We start from the raw sequence: 26291 nt of genomic DNA, 5'->3' as shown, positions 1-26291 counted from the left end.
CCGACTGCCAACTGGAGAAACACCCATTTATACCAACTCTCTGCTTTCTATTGGTTAACCAAACGACTATCCATGCCAATACACTTCCTCCAACTCCATGCATCCGTATCTTATTTTTAAGTCTCTTGTGTGGCACCTTATTGAACACCTTCTGGAAATCCCTAGTATACGACATCCACCTGTTCCCCTCTATCCACTGCACTCATTATGTCCTGAAAGAACTCCAGTAAGTTTGTCAAACAGTACCTGCCCTTTCTGATTCCATGCTGCATCTGTCTAATGGAACCACTCCTTTCTAAATGTTTCGCTATTTCTTAATGGCAGCTTCAAACATTTTCCCGACTACAGATGTTAAGCTAACTGGCCTAGAGTTGCCCGTCTTTTGCCTATATCCTTTTTAAAAAGTGGCGTGACATTTGCTGTCTTCCAACCTGCTGGGACCTGCCCAGAGTCTAGAGAGTTTTGGTAAATGATTACCAATGTGTCTAATATAACCTCTGCCAATTCCCTCAGCACCCTGGGATGTATCCCATCAGGACCAGGGGACTTATCTACCTTCAGGCCCTCTAGTTTGCTCATCACTATCTCTTTAGTGACAGTGATTTTATCAAGGACCTCACCTCCCATTTCATCTGTAACATCATTCTTTGGCATATTAGACGTGCCCTCCACCGTGAAGACCGACACAAAATAGTTGTTCAGTGCCTCAGCCATTTCCTTATCACCCAATATCAATTTCCCCTTATTGTCTTCCAAAGGACCTACGCTGACTTTAGCCACCCTCTTCCGCTTTATATATTTTATAAAAACTTATGCTGTTGTTAAAATTTCTTTTGCTAATTTACTTTCATATTCTTCCCTTTCCTTATTTCTTGTTTAGTGGTTCTTTGTTGCTTTTTAAAGTTTTCCCAATCCTGCAGTCTCCCACTACTCTTTGCAACTTTGTACACATCAGCTTTTAATTTGATCCTATCTTTTATTTCCTCAGTTATCCAAGGCTGGCACTCCCCACACTTACAGTCCTTACTTTTGACTGGAATATACTTTTGAGCACTGTGAAAAATCTCTTTTAAAGTATTCCACTGTTCCTCAACTGTCCTGCCAAATAGCCTGTGCTCCCAATCCACATTAGCCAACTTCTCCCTCATCCTGTTGTAGTATCCCTTGTTCAAGCATAATACACTAGTTTTAGATCTAACTATTTCATCCTCCGTCTGTATGCGAAATTCAATCATACTATGATTGCTCTTTCCAAGAGGATCCCTGACTACAAGATCGTTAATCTTACCTATCTCGTTGCCCAGGACTAGATCTAAGGTAGCATTTTCCCTTGTGGGTTCACTAACATATTGCTTAAGAAAGCCATCACGGATGCATTCTATGAAGTCCTCCTCAACTTCAATTTCAGTTTTCCAGCAGTTCCCCCTGCATCCGTTGTTACAAGAGTCGCTGCTGACTATGAGTTTGATTCATGTTGCTGGTCAGTGCTGCAGTAAATGCAGTCTGGCCTGCAAATTTTGTAGCAAGTGATCTATCCACAAACCCCCAAAACATGTCCTGTGTTTGAAAGACACAACTGTAGAATACTTCAAGCATTATTGTAGCTGTAATGTGTATCTCCAGTTCTATCATCTTTTAATAGGGTTCCACTGAAAAATATAATTGAAGAAGGAGTAAGAAAACTTCCAAAATAATTGGATTTGGCAGGGTTAATAGGGATTTATGACAAGAAAGTCACACTTGACGTTATCCAGTGTTTTCCTTTTAGCAGAAAAGAACAAACCAGTTGGTGATACATTTGGAGTTTCAGAACGCCTTTGAGAGGGAGATAATTGAAATTGAATATGATATTCTGGGCTAGATTGAGGATAACGTAACAGGCACATGGGTGATATCCAGCTAGGAGACTCTGGAATGTTGCATAGTTTGAAGCTGGATGCAACAGTGACTGAACGGATGGATTGTGTGACCTATATCTAAGTTTGATTCTGAGCCAGGAGACGTGGGCTTTGAGGAGAAAATGGAAGTGTATTGTTTCAGGGGTCAATCTCAATATAATGAATCAGTATCACTGACATACATGGTGGGTTTTGTTTTTTTCTGGCAACAGTACATTACAATACATAATAAAGCTAAATTACAGTAAGAACTATATTAAAATATCAAATAAAGTACTGCAAAAAGAGAGAAAAGAAATACTGAGGTAGTGTTCATGGTTTCATTGTCCATTCAGAAATCTGGTGGTGGATGGATTTTGGCCATTTATGACAGATGCAAGGAAACTGCAGGGCTTGGTAAATCTTTGGATGTCTGGAAGCTTGGTCACGAAGCATACGACAGAAATTGAACATGTGGCAAAGTATAGGTATAATATCAACCCTGAACTCATTGAAAGGGAGAACTGCAGCCAGGTGGCCTACTCTTGTTGGTTTACTTCATCCATGTGTTCGTTCTCCATGCTGCTTACATACAATAATTGCAGTTTGTGGAATTCACCGGAGTAAATCACTGAGCGTTCTTCGACAGCCTGTGAGCACTCGTCAATTATTCCTTTCAACTAGGTTTTCTCACCTAGTCTACAAGTCTGAAATTCTTTTTCTCCAGATGGCCATGAAACCAAAAAAGAAAAGCACAGCAGCACGATCATTGACACCCTAATCCCCCCTCCTCGCACAAAAATGGAACAGGCACCTTGACCCCCAAAATCTCCCACTGCTACACACAAAGAATGAGAAAGATCAGGTGAAAAACACAGGATATAAAAACTATAAGACTGGGGGAGGGGGATCAAGACCATATCCAAAAAGCAGAAAACTAGGGTAATGTTCTCTGGCCGTAGCTGCAGGCCTTTTCCTCTCCGGCAGTGAGCAGTCCCACCGGCGATCAAAATGCAGGCAGCTGGTGCTCACCTTCCACGTTCGCTTTGATGTTTCATTCTTGCTTGTCACTTTAATCTGCGAAATTAGGTTGAACACTGCCCTGTCCCACGGCCTGCACGCTATGAGGTTGGCACATGCTGCATGTCTTCTGGAATCCTCTCAGAGACTGCCGAGCACTGAACTGCCCAAATGATCTCCAGACTGCTAATCACAGACTCCCAACAGTTCCAGAATCACATTCAAGACTAAAAACAAATATAAAGACAAAGGAAGTGAAATGTATGGTTTCATGATCTATCCAGGAGATGTCGACTGAAAGAATGTTGTATGTAGGTGCCAATTTAACCACAGTCATGGTTGTACTGGTGTCCAGCAAAGTAGTCCCATTTCACTCACTGCCCTGTAACCTATTCCCTCTGGGAGCCCTGAGTTCCTCCCTGATTCTCCTGTCATCCATCTACATTAAAGGTAATCACCAATATGTAATCTACAAGCATGACCTTGGGATTTGAGAGTAAACTAGGGCATCCAGGAGGAATCCGTATGGCCATTAATAGCATCCAACCTCAACACTGCTTCAAAGGTTAGAACTGAACTTCGGTAGCTGGAGCATTGGAACAGCAGCACTAACTGCTACATGCTGATCTCTCTTAAGCTATATGCCTTTCAGTATTTTTCCCAGCTGATGCTTGATTCATGGAGATTTAAAATCAGTTGCTTATTGTCACTTTATTGAGACTAATTAGAAGCATGCAATAAATCCAAAATTTAGTGACTCATTGACTGTGAATTTTTAAAATTTAACATTTGTATTCGAATTTATTTTTGTATGTGGCAGTTGCAATTAAATGAAATTGTATTTTCTCTTTAATTTCAGCAGCCAAGGCAGCTAACCAGGCTAACAATGGAGAATCTAAGGTATCAAAGACGTGGGTGATAAAATCTTCAATTTTAGATATTCTTTTAACAATGCTTGAATATCACTTTGACTGTAATCAACTGCTAAATAAGCAGGGCATCTTCGATAAACTGAATGTTTATAACATAAGGTATCAGTCTGAAAACTGCACAGTGATGTCCTTTGTTTTTGGAATAATTATGAAGAATGCATCAATTTACTTTGTGTAAATATTGCCAATCACCATATATCAAATATTTGTTTTCCTGTGACATTATTAAAGTTTAATATTTGAATCACAAATAAGAGATAATCTGCAGATGCTGGAAATCTGAGCAACACACACAAAATGCTGGAGGAACTCAGCAGGCCAAGCAGCATCTATGGAGAAAAGCACAGTTGACATATTGGGCTGAAACTTTTTGGCTGGACTGGAGAAAAAGGGCTGAGGAGTAGATTTTAAAGGTGGGGTGGGGGAGAGAAAGAAAAGGTAATAGGTGAAACCTGGAGGGGGAAGGATGAAGCAAAGAGCTAGGAAATTGATGAAGAAGTCAGAAGGCCAGGGAAGGAAGAGAAAAAGGTGGGGGGGTGGGGGGGGTGGGGGAGCGAAGCACCAGATGGAGGCGATGGATGGACAAGGAGTTAACATGAGAAGGGGGAAAGGGTGATGGGAAATTGTGAAGGGGGCAGTAGGTATTACTGGAAATATAAAAAATCAATGTTCATGCCTTCAGGTTGGAGGCTACTCAAACGGAATATAAGGTGTTCCTTCAACCTAAGTGTGGCGACAGTGGAGGAGGCCATGGATGGACATATTGGAATGGGAAATGGAATTAAAATGGGTGGCCACCCGGAGACCTCGCTTGTTCTGGTGGACGGAGCGTAGATGCTCAGCGAAGCAGTCTCCCAATCTATGTCGGGTCTCACCAATATGCAGGAGGCCACACCAGGAGCCCCGAACACAGTATATGACCCCAACAAACTCAGGTGAAGTGTCGCCTCACCTGGAAGGACTATTTAGGGCTCTGAATGGTGGTGAGGGAGGAGGTGTAGCACTTGTTCCACTTGCAAGGATAAGTGCCAGGAGGGAGATCAGTGGGGAGGACGAATGGACAAGGGAGTCGCCTAGGGAGTGAACCCTGTGGAAAGCAGAAAGTTGGGGGGTGGGTGGGTGGTGGGAGAAAAGATGTGTTTCGTGGTTTCCTTCCTCCCCTTCCCCCACTTTCTGCTTTCAGCAGGGATCGCTCCCTATGCGACTCCCTCTCCACTGATCTCCCTCCTGGGAATTATCCTTGCAAGCTGTACATAGATGCTACCTGGCCTGCTGAGTTCCTCCAGCATTTTGCGTTAATATTTGAATAGCAGTTTAATAAATTTCATCATAATTCTCAACGTTTAAAGGTCGGCACAACATTGTGGGCCGAAGGGCCTGTACTGTGCTGTACTATTCTATTCTATTAAGATTTCAAAATTACTGTTTACAGACTCCTGCATCAGGTACAGATCAGGAACTGAAGGATGAAGATTTTACTAAAGATGCATATGAACCAGATGCATATGAATGCTTTGACAAAAATGAGGGTAAGTTGGTTTGAGTCTTTCCCTAAAGTATGCAGTCACTTATTTTTCCTACAGAGTTTTCAAAGAAATAAATTATTCTAATTAAGGTAAAAAGAAACCTGATACCGAAGATGAAGAGGAGAAAAAGAAACTTGAGGCAAGAAGAGAAAAGCAACGACGCAGGCGTGAGAAGAACACTGAAAAGTATGGAGAGGATTACCGGTATGTGTAAATGCTACAGAACCCATTTTTAGAAAAATAACAACCTTTTAAGACCATAAGATAGAGGAGCAGAGTAGGCCATTTGGCCCATCGAGTCTGTGCTCTGCCATTTCACCATGGCTGTTCCAATTTTCCTGTCAGCCCCAATCTCGTGCCTTCTCCCCATATCCCATCATGCCTTGACCATCAAGAATATATCTGCCTTAAATATACATAGACTTAGCCTCCACAGCTGCCTTTGGCTAAGAATTCCACAAATTTGCCACTGTGTGGCTAAAATTCCTCTGCATCTCTGTTCTCAAAGGATGCCCTTCTATTCTGAGGCTCTGTCCTCTGGTCTTACTGTCTCTCACCATAGCCTTTATGAGTCAACCTATAGTTGGGGAAGTGGTGACTCCCCACTTTTAGACTGTATGCGGTAACTTGTTTTTTATTCTTTCAACTTCTAATATTTATATCTGTGTACTTGTAATACTACTGTGACACTAATTTCATTTTGGGATCAGTAAAGTATCTATCTAGCATAGGAAACATCCCCTCCACATGCACTCCATCAGGACCTTTCACCATTCGATAAGTTTTCAATTAGGTCACCCTTTATTCTTCTGAATTCTAGTGAATACTGGCCCGGAGTCATCAGACGCTCTTCATATGACAAGCCACTCAATCCTGTAATCATTTTTGTGAACCTTCTTTGTACCCGCTCCAGTTTCACATCCTTCCTAAGATAAAGGGCCCAAACCTGCACATAATACTCCCAAGTGAGGCCTCACCTGTGCTTTATAAAGATTCAACATTACATCCTTGCTTTTATATTCTAGTCTACTTGAAGCGAATAATAATATTGCATTTGCCTTCCTCACTACCGACTCAACATGAAAATTAACCTTTAGAGAAAAACTCCCAAGTCCCTTTGCATCTGTTTTTTGTATTTTCTCTCCATTTATGAAGTAGTCAACCCTTTTATTTCTTCTACCAAGGTGTGTGACCGTACACTTCCTGATACTGTATTCCATCTGCCATTTCTTTACCATTCTCCTAATATGTCGAAGTCACTTTCCTGTTTACTTCCTCAAAACTACCTGCCCTCCAGCTAACTTCATATCATCTGCAAACTTTGCAACAAAACCATTAGGTACACTGAGACCCATGCTTAATCGACTCCAGCATCTCCCAACCACTGAGGTCGGACTAGCTAGCCTATACTTTCCTTTCTTCTGCCTCTCTCCCTTCTTGAAGAGTGATTCTTGAAAAAATCATTGCTAATGCCTCCACAATCACTTCAGCCATCTTTTTCAGAACTTTGGAATGCACACCATTTGGTCCAGGTGACTTATCTACCTTCAGACATTTCAGTTTCCATCTAATTATGACTTCACACATTTGGACCATAAGGCCATAAGACATAGCAGAATTAGGCCACTTAACATATAACAATTACAGCACGGAAACAGGCCATCTCGGCCCTTCTAGTCCGTGCCGAACGCCATAGAGTTTTCTCCATTATTCAATTGTGGCTGATCTTTTTTTTCTACTCCTCAACCCCACTCCCTGGCCTTCTCCCCATAACCTTGTGATTCTGTGTCCATTCAAGAACCTATCAATCTCAGCCTTAAGTACACCCAACGATCTGGCCTCGACAGCTTTCTGTGGTAATAAATTCCACAAATTCACCACCCTCTGGTGAAAGAAATTTCTCTGCATCTCTGTTTTAAATGGACCCCCTCTAAGTCCTTTCTTGTCCTAGACTTCCCCCACCATGGGAAGCATTCTTTCCACATCTAGTTTGTCTAGGCCTTTCAATATTCGAAAGGTTTCAATGAGATCCACCCTCATCCTTCTAAATTCCAGTGAGTTCAAGGCCACAGCCATCAGATGTTCCTCGTATGATGACTCTTTCCCTCCCAGAATCCTTGTGAACCTCCTTCGAACCCTCTCCAATGCCAGCACATCTTTTCTTAGATGAGGAGCCCAAAATTGTTCGCAATTCTCAAGGTGAGGCATCATCAGTGCCTTATAACGCCTCAACATCACATTCCTTGCTCTTGTACTCCTGCACTTCATGCCCCCGATACATGGAACTTCCACCATACTGATAGTGTCTTCCACAGTGAAGGCTGATGTAAAATACTTATTCAGTTTGTCCACTGTTTCTTTGTCCCTATTACTAGCTCTCCGATACCGTTTTCCAGTAGTCCAATATCCACTTTCACCTCTCTTTTACACTTTATGTATCTGAAGAAACTTTTGGTATCTCTTTTAATATTATTGGCTAGCTTGCTTTCATAGTCAATCTTTACCTCAACCTTTTTTAGTTGCCTTCTGTTGGTTTTCAAAAGCTTCCCAATCCTCTAACTTCTCACTAATCTTTGCTTAATTATATTGCATCTCTGGCTTTTATGTTGGCTTTGACTTCTCTTGTTAGCCAAGGTTGTGTTATCTTTCCTTTAGAACACTACTTCCTCGTTAGGAGATATATCCTGTGCCTTATGCGCCTGAACTGCCTATGCAGAATCTTGTCACTCGTCCTACCCATGTCATTGATACCTACATGGATCACAACTTCTGGCTGTTTGCCCTCCCACTTAAGAAGGCCGAGGACTCAATCTGAGATATCTCATCCGGGAGGCAACATGCCATCTGGGAATTTTGTTATCGTTACAGAACTTTCTGTCTGTTTCCCTGACTAACGAGTCCTCCATCACCACAGCATGCCTTTTCTTCCCCCTTCCTGTCTGAATCACAGAGGCAGACTGAGTGCAAGAGAGACCCAACCACAGTGACTTTCCTCTCTTGGGTCATTCTCTCCCCCAACCCCTTCCTTGGCAGTATTTAAAGTGATACCCCTGTTGAGGGCAATGGCTACAGGGGTGCTCTGAACTGGCTCCTTAACTCCTTTCCCCTTCCTGACTGTCACCCAGTTGCCCATGTCCTGCATCTTTGGAAGTGGATGAACTGAGGGTCATCTGGGAGACTGAAGGGTTGATACATAAGACTTAGAGAAAGGTAATTGCACCAAGGTGCAGGACACAGGCCTTCAGCTTCCCAAATGATCCTGAGTTCATCCAGTTGCACCTCCAACTCAACACGGTTTGTTAGAAGCTGCAGCTGGATGCACTTCTGGCAGTTGTGGTCAAGGATACTGGAGGTCTCCCTGCCTTCCTACAGCCCGCAAGAGGCGCTTTGCACTATCCTGCCTGTCATCTCTACCTACCTGGAGAAGATATAAAGAAGAGAAGGGGAAAAAGAACTTGCTTTTCTTACCTTTACTTTCTCTGAGTGAAGCCTCAAAGAGCTAAAGCCTTAAGATCACCACTCTGGGTCCACTCAAGATGTTGGCCCCTGCGCTTGCCCCTGCATTCCTTTAATTTGCTCATGCTGATTAATCCCAAACGCTGATTGGCCAAATCTTTATTACGCTGCTGTGAACCGCTCCTGCCTTTTATCCTCGAGTGGTGCACCTGATTGAAGTCCCCTCCGCTCCAAATTTCTGCTGTCCGGATTAACCGCTGGTCAAAGCTCTATTTAAGTTGAAACATTACTAAAAGTATATTTCATGAATTTAGGGTTTCTGGAATTTATTACTGAAAGCACTAGGGGAAACGAGGAATAAGTTTTCCAAGAGTCATGTTTGCATATTTGTAGGTGAACTTGTTATTGCTTGTCCTTTGTATTTAACTTCCAAAAAATAATCAGCCGTGTTTCACTTTCTGAAATGTGGAGAGTTGGATACTAATTGTATATTTAACAAATAAAATTTAACTATAGTAAAGAAATAGCTTTTGGTCAATATGTATTTTTGAAAATTAAGCAGTGTGTTTAACTGCCTGAAGTTGAGAGTGGATGTGGTGAGCACTAGTTCATTGCAGGTTAAGCTACATCTGCTTGTCCTTAAATGTTGTAAAGATAAAATGAAAAAACACTGGAATAACTTTGCAGTGAGGCAGCATTTGTGTACAGAAATATTCCAGGCAGTTCCTGCAGAGAAATAAAACGAAGAGAGAATAAAAATGATAATGCCAAGACTTCGAGAAATTTGATGTCAGAAACAGTAAAGCTAGTGGCCAGCAAGTAAGTGTCAGAAAGGGTTAAGAACATAAAACATGACAGCAGAATACAGGCCCTTTGGCCCACAATGTGCTGACCTTTTATCCTACTCTAAGATCAATCTAACTCTTCTCTCCTACATAACCCTTCATTTTTTTGTTGAAACAACCTAAGAGTTTGTTGAATGCCCCTAGTGTGTCTGCCTCTACCACCAGTCCTAGTAGGGTGTTCCACTCACCTACCACTGAGTATATGAAACAAACTCTTAACTCTGACATGCCCCCATCCTTTTTTCTAATCAGCTTAGTATTATGTCCCCTCATCAGCCATTTTTACCCTGGGAAAAGTCTCTAGCAGCCACTCGATCTATTCCCCTCATCAACTTGTACTCATCTATAAAATCATCATCCTGCATGGCAACTTTAAAGTATATATGGACATGGGCTCTAACATCCCTCTGTTCCTCCACACTACTAAGAATCTTGCCAATAATACTATATACTGCGTTGAGATGATTCAAATTTCAAAGTGATTCACTTCACACATTTATAGGTTGAAATCCATTTGCCACTTCTCAGCTCAGCTCTGTGTCATGTCCCATTGTAATCTACGACAACCTACACTATCCCCAATTCCACCAGCCTTTGTGTCATCTGCAAACTTGCTAACCCTCCCTTCCACTCTGCTGTTTAAATCAGAGACAAATAAAATCCTGAAGTTACCAGATGAAGACTGGTTACAAAACTTTTCAAAGTTTTGATACTGTATTTTTAAATGAACTGTGTGAGTATATGACATTTGAATTTTCTGAAGTATAGTGAACCTGAGCTAGATTTTGGCTGGATGTAACCAGAAAAGCATTAGAATCTACTGAGGAATAGGAAGCACAAGCTTCCTGTCCCTTCAAATTGATCTACAATTTATAGGATTTGGAAATTTTTGTCCAAGTCGTGCAACTGAAAAGAATTTCTTTTTTTTTAAAGGAATGCATTCACATGCTCCCTTTGTAAGTTTCGAACTACGGAGGAGCAAGAGATTGAGGCTCACCTGGAAACTCCATACCATAAGGAAACTCTTGATTTCATTGCAAAGAACATTCAGTTTGACAAAGGAGCTGCAGATTTTCTTCATGTAGGTTATTCCTCTTTGAAAGCATTTAGAATTGAAGATAAAAGCTAGTATTTATAAAATTCAGTTTTGGTGTCACTAAATTTGTTTCAGTAGCACAAGTTTTGTGTTTGTCTTTCTGGTTTGTATATTGGCTATGATTCTCATATCACACTGGAACTTAGTTCAACACCTTGTTCTGTGGAATAAATATTGATATTCATTAGCACCACAAAGCATGCACAGATGTACTGTCAAGAAAAGTACAGGACCTACATTTGTGCAGTACATTTCAACACATCCCAGTGCCACTGAAGTCACGTTTTGACAAGTAACAGTGAAATAATTAAGTTACTCTTTTTGTTTGTTGGCGCTTGCTGTTTTGAATGGTGATCTGTTACATTCCCTTATCTCTGAGAGATTAGTGTTGGATCATGCTCTTATATGAAGTGGCCATTGTGCTTAATCCTCTAAAACCATAACTTCTGGCTTGGGTCTAAGTAGTACAATTCTTGTAGCTGACACCTACCACAAGACTGCCACTGTCTGTAAGGTGTTTGTATGTTCTCCCTGTGACTGCATGGGTTTTCTCTGGGTGCTGCAGTCCAAAGGTGTACTGTTTGGTAGATTAATTGGCCACTGCAAATTGTCCCATGATTAGGCTAGGGTTAAATCGCAGGTTGCTGGGCAGAGTGGCTTGAAGGGCATTTTTAAAATTATTTCCTGGGATTTGGCTAAGTTAGAGTTTTTGTATTCTGTTTTGTTTCACAGAACCCAGTAAATTAATATTTCTTGATATTCATTATTCATCTAATATAGTCTTCCAATAAAATTTTTCTTCGGTTATAAATGTTACTGAAAGTCTTGTTCCTCTGTTCTGAAGGACTAGAGCGAGCACTGCTTGAATACTGAACAGTGTAATTACGGATATTTTTACTTCACAGCTCTTTATGGTCGTCTGTGTGGAAGAAGTTCAGCCTGTGGCACTTGTTCCTTCAGTGTTAAAAGCTGTAGTTTACTGTGTAAATTGATCCTGTCCGTTGAGCCTTGAAAATTGTCAGTAATGTAATTGTAGAATTGGAATGATTTGTAAAATGGCCTTGTATGTACATAATTCTACTAAAATGTTCAGACCACTTGGATGTTTTAGTGGTGTGACTGAGATAGAATTTTGACCAAAGTACCAGCAGCTTATTTGATTGGTTCATTGAGATTTACAGGATTAATGTAATATGATCTAGATTTAGTGCCAGAAGGGCATCTTGGAGTGCAGCACTTAGTACTCCAGTGTTGGTGTATTGACTGAGGTGTACACTGCCTATGGTATTCAAATCCATAGTTTTTTATTTTCCAGAGGCTGCGTTACCATTTAATTTCAATGTCGTTATACTTGTGTGAAAGAGAGAGTATATAATACTTGTGTGAAAGAGAGGGCATGTAACACAGTAAAAATGAGTGGGAAGCTAGAGGACTGGGTCTGGTGACTATCTTTTCCATTGCTAACTTCAAATTTGTTATCATGACCTTTTAACTAAATCTCTAACTTAAAATCTATTTATATTAGGCATCTATGGTGAACAAGAATAAGAAAATTGCAGCTCGCAAACAGCTGCAACAGCAGGAACAAAAGGAGCCGGCACAGAAGCTTTCCAAGGATGTTTTGATGGGTAAGCTACGTATTGGATCTTTGTAATCAAGCCCATGTAATTCTGTTAAAGGTGTAAAGAGTAAAGCTTTAAAACCCTAGTGATGGGCAGTAATGATTAACCCCAAACAATTCTAATGCAAGTTGACTTGCCTGTTGAGTTCTAATGAAAATACTGCCATTGTGGTGTTTTGGTCAGTATAGATCCAGACCATTAGTCATATTTTCTCCATGCCCTTGCTAATCTATTATGTAAACACAAAATAATCTGCAGATGCTGGGATCAAAGCAACACTCACAACACGCTGGAGGAACTCAGCAGGTCAGGCAGCATCCGTGGAAATGATGAGTCTACGTTTCGGGCCGGAACCCTTCGTCAGGACTGAAGAGGGAAGGGGCAGAGGCCCTATAAAGAAGGTGGGGGAGGGTTGGAAAGGGAAGGTTGGTAGGTTCAGTTGAAAAACTAGTAATTTGAAAGACAAAGCATACTCCAACTTCCGGTAATTCCCTCCCCCTCCCTTCCTCTATCCCTATTTCACTCTGCCCCTTCCCCCAGCTGCCTATCACCTCCCTCATGGTTCTGCCTCCTACTACCCATGGTTTTCTTGTCTATCACCTCCGTGCTTCCTCTCCCCCACCCTTTTGTCTTTCAAATTACTGGTTTTTCAACTGAACCTACCAACCTTCCCCTTCCAACCCTCCCCTCCCCCACCTTCTTTATAGGGCCTCTGCCCCTTCCCTCTTCAGTCCTGAGGAAGGGTTCTGGCCTGAAACGTTGACTGATCGTTTCCATGGATCCTGCCTGACCTGCTGAGTATTATGTATCTGGGTGGATAGGTTGCTAGGATTTGGGACATAGAGGCATTTGGCACCCAATCTAAGCAGAGGCCATAGACCAGCAAAGTTGCTGATAGAAGGAAATGGGAGTGTACATTACTTCGTCAACATTGTCAGTGAATAAGTTTTTATGTTTGGCATCAGTCCTCGTAATGTGAATGGGATCTCCAATACTGTGGCATGACCTCAGCGCTGTGTACGGTCAGACCAGGCACCTGTGGCCTGCTAAGTCCTGCACTTGAATGTGCGCTCTTGCAATGCAAGTGACTGAATAACTTCAGAACTGCTTTGAACATAACCTTCCATTGATTCTGAATAAGAATTGGCTGCAGAGAGAACATGTCATGGAAATTTCCTTAATACTGAACTCCATGTTAAAACACAGTTATCAGAGTTTGTCGTCTCCTATGGTCCTTTTGAGCTAAACTGCCGCAACCTTAAAAGAATCATTTTCATGAAACCATGTTAGTTGGAAATGTTTGCTGCCATCCAGAGCTCAATGCTGTCAAAGGGTCTTTGAACTGCTTTTAGATATCTGATACTATTCTAATGTGTACAAATAATCAGATATATTTTACATGTTTAGTTTTTTTTATATAGTTAGTAAAGACTCAGTTAAAATTATCTTGTTCTCCACGATTTCCCTTTGTGGGTCGCCTTCCCTGGTGTAAAAGAAAAACCGAAGTTGAATGCAAAATGCTCTGAATTTCTTTACATGTGCATGTTCATGATACTCGATGCATTGAGGACCATATCACAGTTACTCACCTAAGCTACTCTTGACAGCCCATCCCAAAAGTTCAAAGCGCACACCATCCTGACATGCATCTCTGTTCACTTGTAGTTGCTGGAATTCCATATTCATATTCCAATCCATAGAATGGTCAAAGTACTTTTACAGGAGAGATTCCAGTAGTTCAACAGCTTTACAATTTCCAAATCCATTTGAAATTCAAGTATTCTAGTTGTAATTACTTAGTACTTACTGCTTTATTAAAAATGATTTTGCTTTGTTTTTAAGGTGTTTCTTCAGATGATCAAATGAAAAAGGTTGAAACTGTTCAGTGCGCTGTCTGCAACACCTATATTCCTTTCCTCTTTCACTCTGTACAGCAGCATTTGAAGTCTAATGAACATATCAATAGCAAGAAGGTATACATTTCCCCTTGATAAAGAAAATTAGTTGTATTTGGTCCCATAATTAAGGGTTATAAAATAAATCCTTAAAATATTTTCAGTCTTATTTTAAATTTTCATAGTCAAAAAGGCAAATTGGGTTGATTTGTAATATTCATTGTGTGCAAGTCATATACTAGTTTTAAATGGAGGGGAATAAGATGAAGTCTTAATTTTGCTTGGAGAAACAAAGCACTTGAATGGACATGTAGAGATGGGTGGGGTAAGATGATGGGAAAATTTGTAAATGACAGCTGAGTTTTTAAAATAATTACTGTTATTGGGTCAGGAATCCACAGCAGTTTGGCAGAAACTAGTCTGAAAGATAAAGTTTTATTTGCATGTTTGCCCAGACTAGAGTAATTTAAAGCTAAATCTTAAGTTCATTATGGCCTGTGCTTCTAAGAATTTTGCTCAATAACCATTTAAGTTTCAAGTGCAGGTAGAGTAATTTGTGTTTTTTTTTAACCTGTGTCACTTTTTCAGTGCTGATTTTTCTTCTTTATTTCAGAATTATCATGACCAAGTTAGAAGGGAGAGTCTCCTCACAGCCAGTAGCATGCTGAACAATCCAACTGTAAAGGCTAAATTTGAGCTCTTCCTTAAGGTAAGTTTTGTGACGTTTGCTGTATTAACAAGTAGGACCTCTTAAATTTTTTGTAATATGGTGGAGGATATTGCTATTGTCTTTTATTTTCTATTCCTATATCCCCAGAAAATTGTTGGTACCTCTGTTCCCTTGAATACCAAGCCACATTCAGGGGTTCATTGTTCCCAATAATGATGCAAAGTCAGTTTTAGGATCTTGGCCTAGTAATTATAAAAAGGTGGTTGTAGATTTGCTAGACGGACAAATGTATCCACTACACTTAACCTCATCTAATGTTAAAGCTTGCAGAAAAGAATGTGCTGGTGAATTTCACGTTTTCTGCGAATATTAAGATCTGTTTTGTGGCTACTGAGTAATTGGTTTAGCACACCGTGTTTATGCAGACCAAGGTGACAATGTAGCTAATGCCACCTGCCTGCAGATGGTCTACATCCCCCTATCCCCTGCTCATTCATCTATCTGTTTAAATGCTTATATAGCTCTATGCATCTCTTTCGACCAACTATCCTTCAAAGACCTTAGCAAGGACTTGTGCTAAAATTGGGAGTTATTTCATAGGCTGATCAGATACTAGCTTGGGTTATTTTATGCTTCAGCCTAGACCCCTTCAGCAGCTTTCCTGACAGTGTTCTATTCCACCAACAGTGGTATGGAAATGCCCCTCAGAGTCCTTGTTTTGATCAGAAACCCTATAACAGTCTGTAAAATTGGATAAGGAAAATTAAGAATTGCCTGGTGTATTCCCATTAGCTGCTGAATCAGTGTCTGTCCACACTGAAGGCCATTGGGAAGCTTCCCTCGGGACGGCGGGGATACCATATCTTTTCTGGTTAAGGTTATATTCATCACTGATAGTGACTGGATCATATGGCTATTGGATTAAGCTTGCTTAGGTTGGAAATTCACATACAGGAGGACAGCATGTTTGGCTTAGTCCAGCCCAATCTGTCTTCAGCATATGTAGAAGCCTATGACTTTGTCATATTGTGGCTTTTTTTCACTTTGTGTATAGGGTGAGAATCCTTTTGAAAATCCGCAAGAGCAGCTGCAGCAACAGCAGCAGCAGCAGGAACAGCAGCCGGAGCAGCAGCAGCAGCCAGAGCTTGAACAGCAGCAGCCAAAGGAGGAGAAAGAGGAGGAGAAACAAGAGCAGGAAGAATTCCAGGCAGACGAATCAAATGATCAGGCACCGGTGCAAGAGGAAAATGAAGCGGAAATGGGGGAAGAGGCAGTTGAGCCTGCTGACCAGTAGCAACTTCAGAAAGCATGTAGTTTCCTTCATTCTGATTCTATAAAAGTGCAGCAGTAATGAGAAAGATGCTTCCCCACTATCCTCACAAGCATTGTTGTGATGGTTTGATATGCCTTGGCTAATTTGTAATCACAATGCTTTCTCTGCAGTCTATTAATGTTTTGTTTTTGTTAACAGATTAGTGATTACTTTTCCATAAAGAACCATGTATTATTGGAGGAAATACTTAAGTATAATTGAAAAGATGTTCAAATAGGTCTGAGTTCTCAAACATGAAACAATGTGTCTTTTAAAGAACTTCTGCATTTTGGTGCATCAAGTGTTTAGAAACTTGTTAGAAACCTGGCTTATTGTTGCATAGTTTAGGAAGGCAAGGAAGCAATGCAATTTTTACTTAAAATCTCTTATTGTAATCATTTAGAATGCATTTGCTTAGCTACTGATTTACATTAAAAAGGTTTTGCTTGTTTTCCCACGTTGTAAAGTCAAAGCTTGGCTTAATCATCTTTTCACTGATGTGAAGCCTGTTGTATGCTATTAATGGGAATTAAAAAAGTTTTAGATACATCATCTTAAACATGAGATTCTGCAAATGCTAAAAATTTCGAATAATACATGCAGATATGTAATCTTTTGGTTTGTGAACAAATTAGCACTAGTTAAAACTGGAAGAAAGTGTAAATGTTTACTCATGACCTTCCAGGCTGAGCAATTGAAAAGAAACATGAGTTGAATGGTGGAATACAAAGGAAAGGATGCTGTACTGGGTTAGCATCATAGAAATGTGCATCCCTTCTGGTCTCACCGCAACCATGCTCTTCTGCACTAATCCAATTTTCCTGTGTATCTGCTCCTTTTCTATTCAAGTACCTGTCTAATTGTCATTCTTTAAGTGTCTGTCCTGTACAATCCCCTCTGATAGTTCATTCCAAATGTTCACCAACTTCTGGGGGTGGGGGTGTAGGGTAGAACTTGCCTCTCATATCTCCATTAAATTTCTCTCCTCTCTTTTAAGCTGTTTCCTGTAGCTCTCGTCTTTTCTAACAAGGGAAACTCGACCCCACGTCCCTCAGGTTTGTAAATCTGTAAGGCCATTCCTCAACCACCTATATTTAAGTGATAATAATCTTGGCCTACCCAACTTCTCCTTACAACAGGCAATATCATGGTGAATCTCTGCACTTTCTCTTGCTATCACATCCTTCTTGCAGTGTGACTAGCACTGTACACAATACCCCAAGTGTAGTCTAAACAATGTTTTGTACAACAGTGGCATGGTGCACCAACCTTGTACTGAGTATCTCAGTCCAAGCATGCAATCTACTTTTTGTTTTTGTGACCAACCATGTTGCTGCTATCAAAAATGGACTTGCACCCCAAGGTCTCCCGGTATGTCAGTGCTTTTAAGGCTTCTGCCATTGATTATGTGTCACAACTGAGTTGGACTCCCAAAGGGAATCACCTTACATGTGCTGCTTTAAATTCTAGCTGCCCCCACTCTACTCAACTTGAAACCTTCATTAGGACACTACCAATTTTTGTATCCACTGCAAACTGACTGATCATACCCTTGCATTCTCATACAAGTGATTTAAACCAAAATTAGCTTCCAGTTTTTTAGCACCACTGAGAATTTGCCCTAAATACATGGTTAATTTGAGTGCATGCATAATCATAGGAATGATGAGTTCATTTCTTTCAATGTTGAAAATTTAGGGATCGGTTAGACTGAGGTTTTTAGCATATTGTGGATTATATGTAAGTGGATAAGAACTTAGGGAGTGAGCTGATAAGCAGGAAGGCTTGATCCTAAACCCTTGCACAATTTCTGCAACAAAAGGGAATCATTAATGAATGTTGAACAGTGCCTATTTTAAAAATTGGTTCGTGTTTATGTTGATAAAGCAGAATTCAATCCTGAATTCTTATAAAACAGGAACAGAATTAAGCAACTTGACCTGTAAGGTCTGCTTTGCCATTTGATCATGGCTGATTTACTACTTCCCCCTCATCTCCATTCTACCCGTAACCATAACACTTCCCGTAACACAAGTCACTTGTCCATTTTTATCCTCTAATCATAAGACATAGGAACAGAATTAGGACATTTGGTCCATCAAATTGTAATTTGATATTGGCTGATGCATTATCCCTCTCAACTCCATTCTCCAGCATTCTCAGTGTAACCTTTCATGCCCTAATCAACCTATCAACCTCTTGGGCGTCACAGCTTTCTGTAGCAATGAATTCCCCAGATTTACTACCCTCTGGCTAAAGGAATTCTGACTCATTTTTCTTCTAAAGAGACATACTTGTTTTCTGAGGCGTTCCCTCTGGTGACAGACTCCCCCACTATAGGAAATAATCTCCATTTCCACTCCAGGCCTTTCAATATTCTGGCTTCAATGAGATTCCCTCTCATTCTTCCAAACTCCTGTGAATTCAGGCCCGGAGCCGTCCAATGCTCCTCAACCCCATGAGTCTCCTCTGGACCCACCCCACTGCCAGCATGTCCCTTCCTAGATGAGAGGCCCCAAATCTGCTCACAATACAGAGTGCAGTCTGACCAATGCCTTATAAAGTGTCAGCATTGCATTCTTTCTTTTATATTCCAGTCCTCTCAAAATTAATGCTAAATTGTATTTATTTATTGATTGAGATAACGGTGCAGAATAGGCCCTTTGAACTGTGCTGCCTTGTAATCCCCTAACTTATTCCTAACCTAATCATGGGACAATTTACAATGACCAATTAACCTACCAACTGGTACATCTTTGGATTGTGGGACGTAACAGAAGCACCCAGGGGAAACCCACGCAGTCACAGGGAGAACATAACGAACTTCTTACAGGCAGTGGTGGGATTTGAACCTGGGTCACTAGTACTGTAAAGCGTTGTGCTAACCACAGCACTACCATTACCTTCTTTACCACCAACTCATAAAGCAAGTTAACCTTTAGGGAATCCTTCAGATGGACTCCCAAGTCCCTTTGTAACTCTTAACTTCTGAAATTTGTCCCCATTATTGCTTTGATGGTACAGTCATACCATGTTCATCACCACAAGAAATTTTTTTTTTAAGTGTCAGTGTGATAGTCAAACTTGCAGATAATCTCAGTCTCTGAACACTAAAAGTTCTCAGTGATCACTGTTCGTACTGTTCCAGTGTCTGAATATCTGAATACGAGAAATGGGACTGGTCACACCTGAACCCAAGTGGGACCAATATCCTTGCGGGCAGGCTTGCTAGAGCTGTTTGGGACTGTTCAAACTAATTTTGCAGAGGCATGGGAACTGGAGAGATGGTACTGAAGATGAAGTATTTAATTACAAACAGGCAGAGTGTAGTGAACAACTAGCAAGGAGGGGCTGATTATACAGCAAAATTGCAGTCAACGGGATGAGTTGCAATGTAAAAGGCAGACAAAATTGAAAAGGGTGAACACAGGACTGAAGGTGTTATTATTTGAATGCACAGAATAAGGTAGATAAATTTGTAGCACTATTACAGACTGGCATTGTGGGCATCACTGAATCATGGCTGAAAGAAGATCATAGCTGGGAGCTTAATGTCCAAGCATGCACATTGCATTGAAAGGACAGGTAGGTAGGCGTAGGGGTGGCATGGTTAGAAAGTGATGACACAGGATCAGAAGTGTTGTCATTAGTAACTGCAAGGGTAAAAAGACCTTGATGGGAGTTATATACAGACCCCCAAACCGTAGTTAAGATGTGGCCTACAAATTACAACAGGAGATAGAAAATGCACGTCAAAAGGGCAATGGCATGATAGTCATGGGGGATTTCAATACGATTGGGAAAATTAGGTTGGTGTTGGATCCCAAGAGGAGGAATTTCTAGAGTGCCTATAAGATGGCTTTTTAGAGCAGCTCGTGCTTGAGCCCACTAGGAGGTCAGTTTTTCTGGATTGGGTTTTGTGCCATGAATCAGAATTGATTAGAGAGCTTAAGGTAAAGAAACCTTTAGGAGACAAGTGAACATAATATGAGAGAATTCACCCTACAATTTGAGAAGGAGAAGCTACAGTCAAATGTATTACTATTACAGTGGAATAAAGGGAACTGCAGAGGCATAAGAGAGGAACTGGCCAAAATTAATTGGGAAGGAACTCTAGCAGGGATGATGCCAGAGCAACAATGGCTAGAATTTCTGGGAGCAATTCATAAGGTGCAGCCTTTTCTTGCCTGGCAAAAAAAGTCAAAGCCAACATAAAAGCCAAAGAGGGCATATAATAGAGTAAAAATTAGTGGAAAGTTAGAGGATTGGGAAGCTTTTAAAAAAACAACAGAAGACAACTAAAAAGATCATTAAGAAGGAAAGAATGAGATATGAAGGAAAGCTAACCAATAATATTAAAGAGGACACCAAAAGTTTCTTCAGATGTATAAAGCGTAAAAAAGGTGAAAGTAGATATTGGACCACTGGAAAATTACACTAGAGAGGTAGTAATGGGAGACATGGAAATGGCAGATGAACTGAATAAGCATTTTTTTCCACTGTGGAAGACAGCAGTATGCGGAAAGTCTGAGAGTATTGGGCAGAAGTGTGAAATTGCCATTACTAGGAAACTGAAAGATCTGAAGGTAGGTAAGTCACCTGGACCAGATGGTGTACACCCCAGGGGTTCTGAAAGAGGTGGCTGAAGAGATTGTGGAGGTGTTTCCAGGCAGTGGTTTTTCTCCTGGAACCTACCAGCCTTCTCCTTCCCACCCTCCCCCCCGCCTTCTTTATAGGGCCTCTGCCCCTTCCCCCTACAGTCCTGACGAAGGGTTCCGGCCCGAAACGTCGACCGATCTTTTCCACTGGTGCTGCCCGACCTGCTGAGTTCCTCCAGCATGTTGTGAGTGTTGCTTTGACCCCAGCATCTGCAGATTATTTTGTGTTTTCAGTGGTCCTACTGAGTGTTCTTCCCTTTGTAATGTTCCTCCAAACAAAGCCCCAGCTTGGGAAGCTGGAAATGATCAATTGGTTTGAATGATAAAAATATGAAAGGTTTGCTCTTTAAGTGTCAGTTTGCAGATAATTACTACTGGCTGACTTTTTTCATTCAGATTTGCTCTGTGGATCCATGGAAACTCATTTACAGTGATTATCAAGCTAGCAGGCATTTTGTGCAGATAAAACAGAGAATGGTACAGCATAGGAAAGTCCTTTGGCCCATGATGTTGTGCTGAACAAATTAAGCCAATAGCTATTATACTAATCCCTTCTGCCTGCACATGGTCCCTATTCCAATATCAGCATCAGAGCTTTTTAATCACCTCTTATATTTTCCTCCACCACCCCTGGTAATGCATTTCAGGCACTTGGCCACTCTTAAAAAAAAAACTACCTTGCATATCTCCTTTGAATGTTTCCCCACTCATCTTCAGTGCATGTCTTCTGATGTTGGATGTTTCTACTCGGGGAGAAACAGATACAGTTGTGTGCGGCTCTCATAATTTTATAACCCTATGTCAAGTCTATGTTCAGCTTCCAACACTGCAGAGCAAACAACCCAAGTTTGCCCTTACAGTGCATGCCAGCCAATGCTGGCAGCATCTTGGTAAACCACAACCAGAATTGAATGCAGTTCTCCAAATGTGACCTAACCAGTGTTTTAAAGCAGCAATATAATTTTAAATATGCAATTAAAAATTTTAAACTGGGAATGATTTGAATTCATCCAGTAGCTGGGGCCCGAGCATCGATTCATGGGGTGCCTCAAAATTCACAGTGAGTAACCCTATGGAAATTCATTCCTACCCTTTGTATTCTGTTTTATAACTAATTCTCAATCCATGTCAAAAACTAGCCCTGACTCATGCTTGGTAACCAACTTCATAAATAGGACTTAAGCATATTTGGATTCATCGGAAAATCTCAATATGCCGTATTGGCGGAGTTGTGTTTATCAAGTCACATCTTCAAAAATCTATCAAAGATGATTACACTATTTTCTTGCTGATGAAATCCCAGAATTCTTAGAAAAGACTTACTTTGTTGCTAGATGCATTTACACATATTAGAAACTGGCTGAAATATGTTGGTCAGGGTGTGACATGCAACAAAAACACCATTCAGTAATTATAATGAATTATGAAAAATAAAAGTTTATGAAGTTAGAGGTTAAAAGTCACATATGGAATAAAATATTCATAAGTAAATATCAGTATGTATTCATAATGTAAGCAGCATTATAAAAGGTGATTTGAAGTGCTTACAACACAGTGCCGTGACAAGGGTAATAGATGGGGGGGGGGGAACTAGAATGGTCGATCAGATTAACTGCCTGAATGAAGATACTTTTAAGATGGTGTAGTTTTTGTTTTAATAGCCCTATAGTGCTTTTCCAAAGGGAATTTTTGAAAAAGGCTGTTTGCAGGGTGGGCAGTGGCTACAATGATTTTTCCTGCCCACTTCTTTATTCTGGACACATACAAGTCCTGCAGTGATGGTAGACTGCAACCAGTGAGCTTTCCTGCAGACATGATAGTTTGCTGTAGTGTTTTTGGATAGCGTGAGAGAATGCTGCACCAAACCAGGCTAGTTATTCTATAGAGATTCCAGCAATTTCCTTTCCTCTGATTCTCCTTGTTTTCTCTCTCCCTCCTTTAGTAAGTAATGGACTCACATTAGCTCTCAATTCCACAGGAGCATTTCTGAAATTGATAGCATTGTGCAAGATGATTAGCTTCACTATAAGAGCTACTTTTACTGCCACAGTTGGATGTGTAGACCAAGTCATTGAATAAAGTGAAGGCTGATAGATTCATGATTAGTAAAGATGTCAAAGATTATGGGGAGAAGGAGGGAGAATGGGATTGAGAGGGATAATAAGTCAGCCATGAATGGCAGAGCAGACTTGATTGGCCGAATAGCCTAATTTTGCTCCTATGTCTCATGGTCTTTCATAACTCCAGCATGTAGATCATTAGGTCTTGGGATTTATCAGCATTTAAACCCACTACTTTTTTTTAACTAGTACTTATTTCCCCCAGTTCCTCATTCTTGTTGATATCTTCGTTCTCATGTATTTCAGTCAGGTTTTTATACTTTCCATGAAGACAGAATAGTTGTTTAATTTCTATGCCACGTCCTTATTCCCACTGTTCTACTTATGTTTGTAATAATCTTTGCATCATTTGAAATTAGCATGTAATGGATTTATGGTGATTGATTGTAACATGGTAAATATTTTCATAAAGGATACAGTTTGCTCAAGGCTGTTTTGCTGAATGAAGCTGATAAAAGCTGTAAACTAGTTAAATAATAAATGATAATCTTGCAGAAATGATCAGAAGAACATCTAGATCTACTCAGGGACCTCATTCCTAATTTTCTCATCTTTGCCAACTTCTGAAGGAAAGACATTCCCATGGTACAGTTTGTCCATGGTCCTTTGCCAAATTATGTATGTTGATAAGTACTCGAGCCTGGAGGATACTGACCTAGCTCTACCTAGCTATCAAAGAGCGCAAATTTCACCACCAATTCCCTGGATGTCCACTGGTTGTGGGTATCTGGGTGTTGGAGTCTCAGCTGATACTACCTAATCCAACAGTATAAAACCCAGGACCCTCTCATCTGTCTTTTGAATGGTTGGTTCCTTAAGGTTGTCATAGCCGGGGGTGGTAATGGGGATAATCTCCCACTACCTTTTAAATGTTCCCAGTGGTTGCATCTCAAATAGCCTCTGACAACCAAGCCCAGCTCCTAGCCTTCACGTGTGGCTTAGCTCCTAAGCGCAGTGGAACCATTTCTACGGTCAGGAGAAGGGGTAAAGGTGGGTTACTGGTGCCTTGCAGCCAGACACTTCAGGTAGATGGGGCGCATCGACCGTGGTTGGCAGCTCATCTAGGAGAAAGAAATCAAACCTCCGCTGCCTTGAATCTCTTCCCACTCATAGGGAAGGCTTCGGGAGTAAATGCAGAGCTGGAGTCCTCAAGGCTGTCCTGCGTTGACTGGCAACTCCTGTTATTAGTTTATTGGAATGCTTTGAAAACAAAAAAAAAACACAAAAACTAATTTGAAGTTTATGAAAAATAGCTGAAAATAAAACATAGAACATAGAATATTACAGCACAGTACAGGCCTTTTGGCCCATGATGTTATGCAGACCTTTTAACCTCAAAGGTCAATCTAGCCCTGTCCTCTCACCTAACCCTCCATTTTTCTATTATCCATGTGCCGATCTAAGAGTTTCTTATACACCCTAACGTGTTTGCCTCTACCATCACCCCTAGCAGAGAGTTCCATGCATCCACCACTCACTGTGTAAAGAACTTTCTTCCACTCACCTTAAAATTATGCCCTTGTCGTATAAACCATCTATGCCCTGGGGTAAAGGTCTCTGGTTATGCTCTTATCACCCTGTACATCTCCATCAAGTCACCTCTCATTCCTCTTTTCTCCAAAGAGAAAAACCCAAGCTCATTCAACTTATCTTCACAAGTCATGGCATCTCAGCCTGGCAGCATCCTGCTAACTCCCCTGCAGTCTCGTTAAAGCTTCCACACCCTTCCTATGATGAGGCGACCAGAACTGAACACAATATTCCTAGTGCCATCTAAGCAGGGTTTTACAGAGCTGTGACATTGCCTCACAGTTCTTGAACTCAATCCCCTGACTAGTGAAGTTTGGACTTAATTAAGCAGCTGAATCTCAAATCAGGTATAATAGTTTATTTGATTATAGAATCAGGTATTGCAAAGCTCAAATGAGGTTTCATAGTAGAGGATTCTCATTGTGCCATATCACACTGATCTGACCAGCAACTTATAGAGTCTACATGTTAGCTGCTTTTTGAAGCAGTCAACAGAACAGGGGCAAGCCAGGTACACAACGATTACCTGTGTTCAGCACTATACAACCCTTGGGCAGATTGGTGTGTCCAGCTAGCATATTCCACCAAATTATGTACATTAAGTCAGGAAATGTAACTGGCATTGTGACATCAATGGATCTGGGGTTGAGAGGGTAAACAGCTTTAAGTTCCTTGGCATCCACATCACCGAGGACCTCATGTGGTTTGTACACACCAGCTGTGTGGTGAAAAAGGCACAACAGTGCCTCTTTCACCTCAGACGGTTGAGGAAGTTTGGTATGGGCCCCAAAATCCCAAGAACTTTCTACAGGGGCACAATTGAGAGCATCCTGACTGGCTGCATCACTGCCTGGTATGGAAACTGTATCTCCCTTAATCGCAGGACTCTGCAGAGAGTGGTGCAGACAGCCCAGCACATCTGTAGTTGTGAACTTCCCATGATTCAGGACATTTACAAGGACAGGTGTATAAAAAGCGCCCATAGGGTCATCGGGGACCCAAGTCACCCCAACCAGAATCTATTCCAGCTGCTACCATCTGGGAAATGGTACCACAGCATAAAAGCCAGGACCAACAGGCTTCGGGACAGCTTCTTCCACCAGGCCATCAGACTGATGAACTCATGCTGATTTGAGTGTACTCTGTATTACATTTACTGTTCTATTTATTATAAATTATTAAAAATTACTATGATTGCACATGGCACATTTAGATGGAGACATAACAAAAAGATTGTTACTCCTCATGTATGTGAACAATGTAAGAAATAAAGTCAATTCAATTCATTTCAATTATCCAAATGTTTCAGCAAAGAACTCTGGGTCGCTGCTGCAGTCTGTATTGGTTTATTATTATCACACGTATGTACCAAAAGGAAAGGAAAGGTACGTCACATCTGGAGTTTCTCCAGTTAGTGGACGATTTCCCCCCACGCCTCTCTGATGTAGTGGGGAACCACGTACGAGGCAGGTTGCAGCAGTGGTTTGCCATTGCCTTCTGCTGGGTGAGTTTCCAAACAGATCACCAGCTCGTAACCCAGCACGGGTGGAAAGTGTGCAGGGGAGCTGGCTGGATTCGAACTCCGGACCTTTTGTCCCAAAGTCCAGCACTGATGCCACTATGCCACCAGCTGGGTCGTATGTACCAAGATACAGTGAAAAGCTTGTCTTGCATACTATATTGAGCATTGAGATAGTCTTAAAATACTTATACAGATCAAATCATAACACAG

The 26291-nt window shown here is 41.1% G+C and overlaps 1 protein-coding gene across 2 annotated transcripts in view; it reads left to right on the top strand.

Moving 5' to 3' along the window:
- Positions 1–25844, top strand: part of znf326 (zinc finger protein 326) — a 45962-nt gene extending 20118 nt beyond the window's left edge. Inside the window, exons 7-14 of one of the 2 annotated variants that reach the window (XM_063064676.1) lie at positions 3760–3797; positions 5262–5358; positions 5445–5559; positions 10590–10737; positions 12278–12380; positions 14217–14347; positions 14883–14978; positions 15994–25844. In XM_063064676.1, coding sequence (XP_062920746.1) covers positions 3760–3797; positions 5262–5358; positions 5445–5559; positions 10590–10737; positions 12278–12380; positions 14217–14347; positions 14883–14978; positions 15994–16233 — 968 coding nt within the window. In that variant the 3' untranslated portion in view covers positions 16234–25844. Of the gene's footprint in view, positions 1–3756; positions 3798–5261; positions 5359–5444; positions 5560–10589; positions 10738–12277; positions 12381–14216; positions 14348–14882; positions 14979–15993 lie in introns of both variants that reach the window. The other variant, XM_063064675.1, reaches the window with a different exon arrangement.
- The last annotated feature ends 447 nt before the right edge of the window (positions 25845–26291 follow it).

Source organism: Mobula hypostoma, chromosome 12, assembly GCF_963921235.1.
Source record: "Mobula hypostoma chromosome 12, sMobHyp1.1, whole genome shotgun sequence".
NCBI lineage: Eukaryota > Metazoa > Chordata > Chondrichthyes > Myliobatiformes > Myliobatidae > Mobula > Mobula hypostoma.
This window is presented reverse-complemented; position numbering and strand designations above follow the sequence as displayed.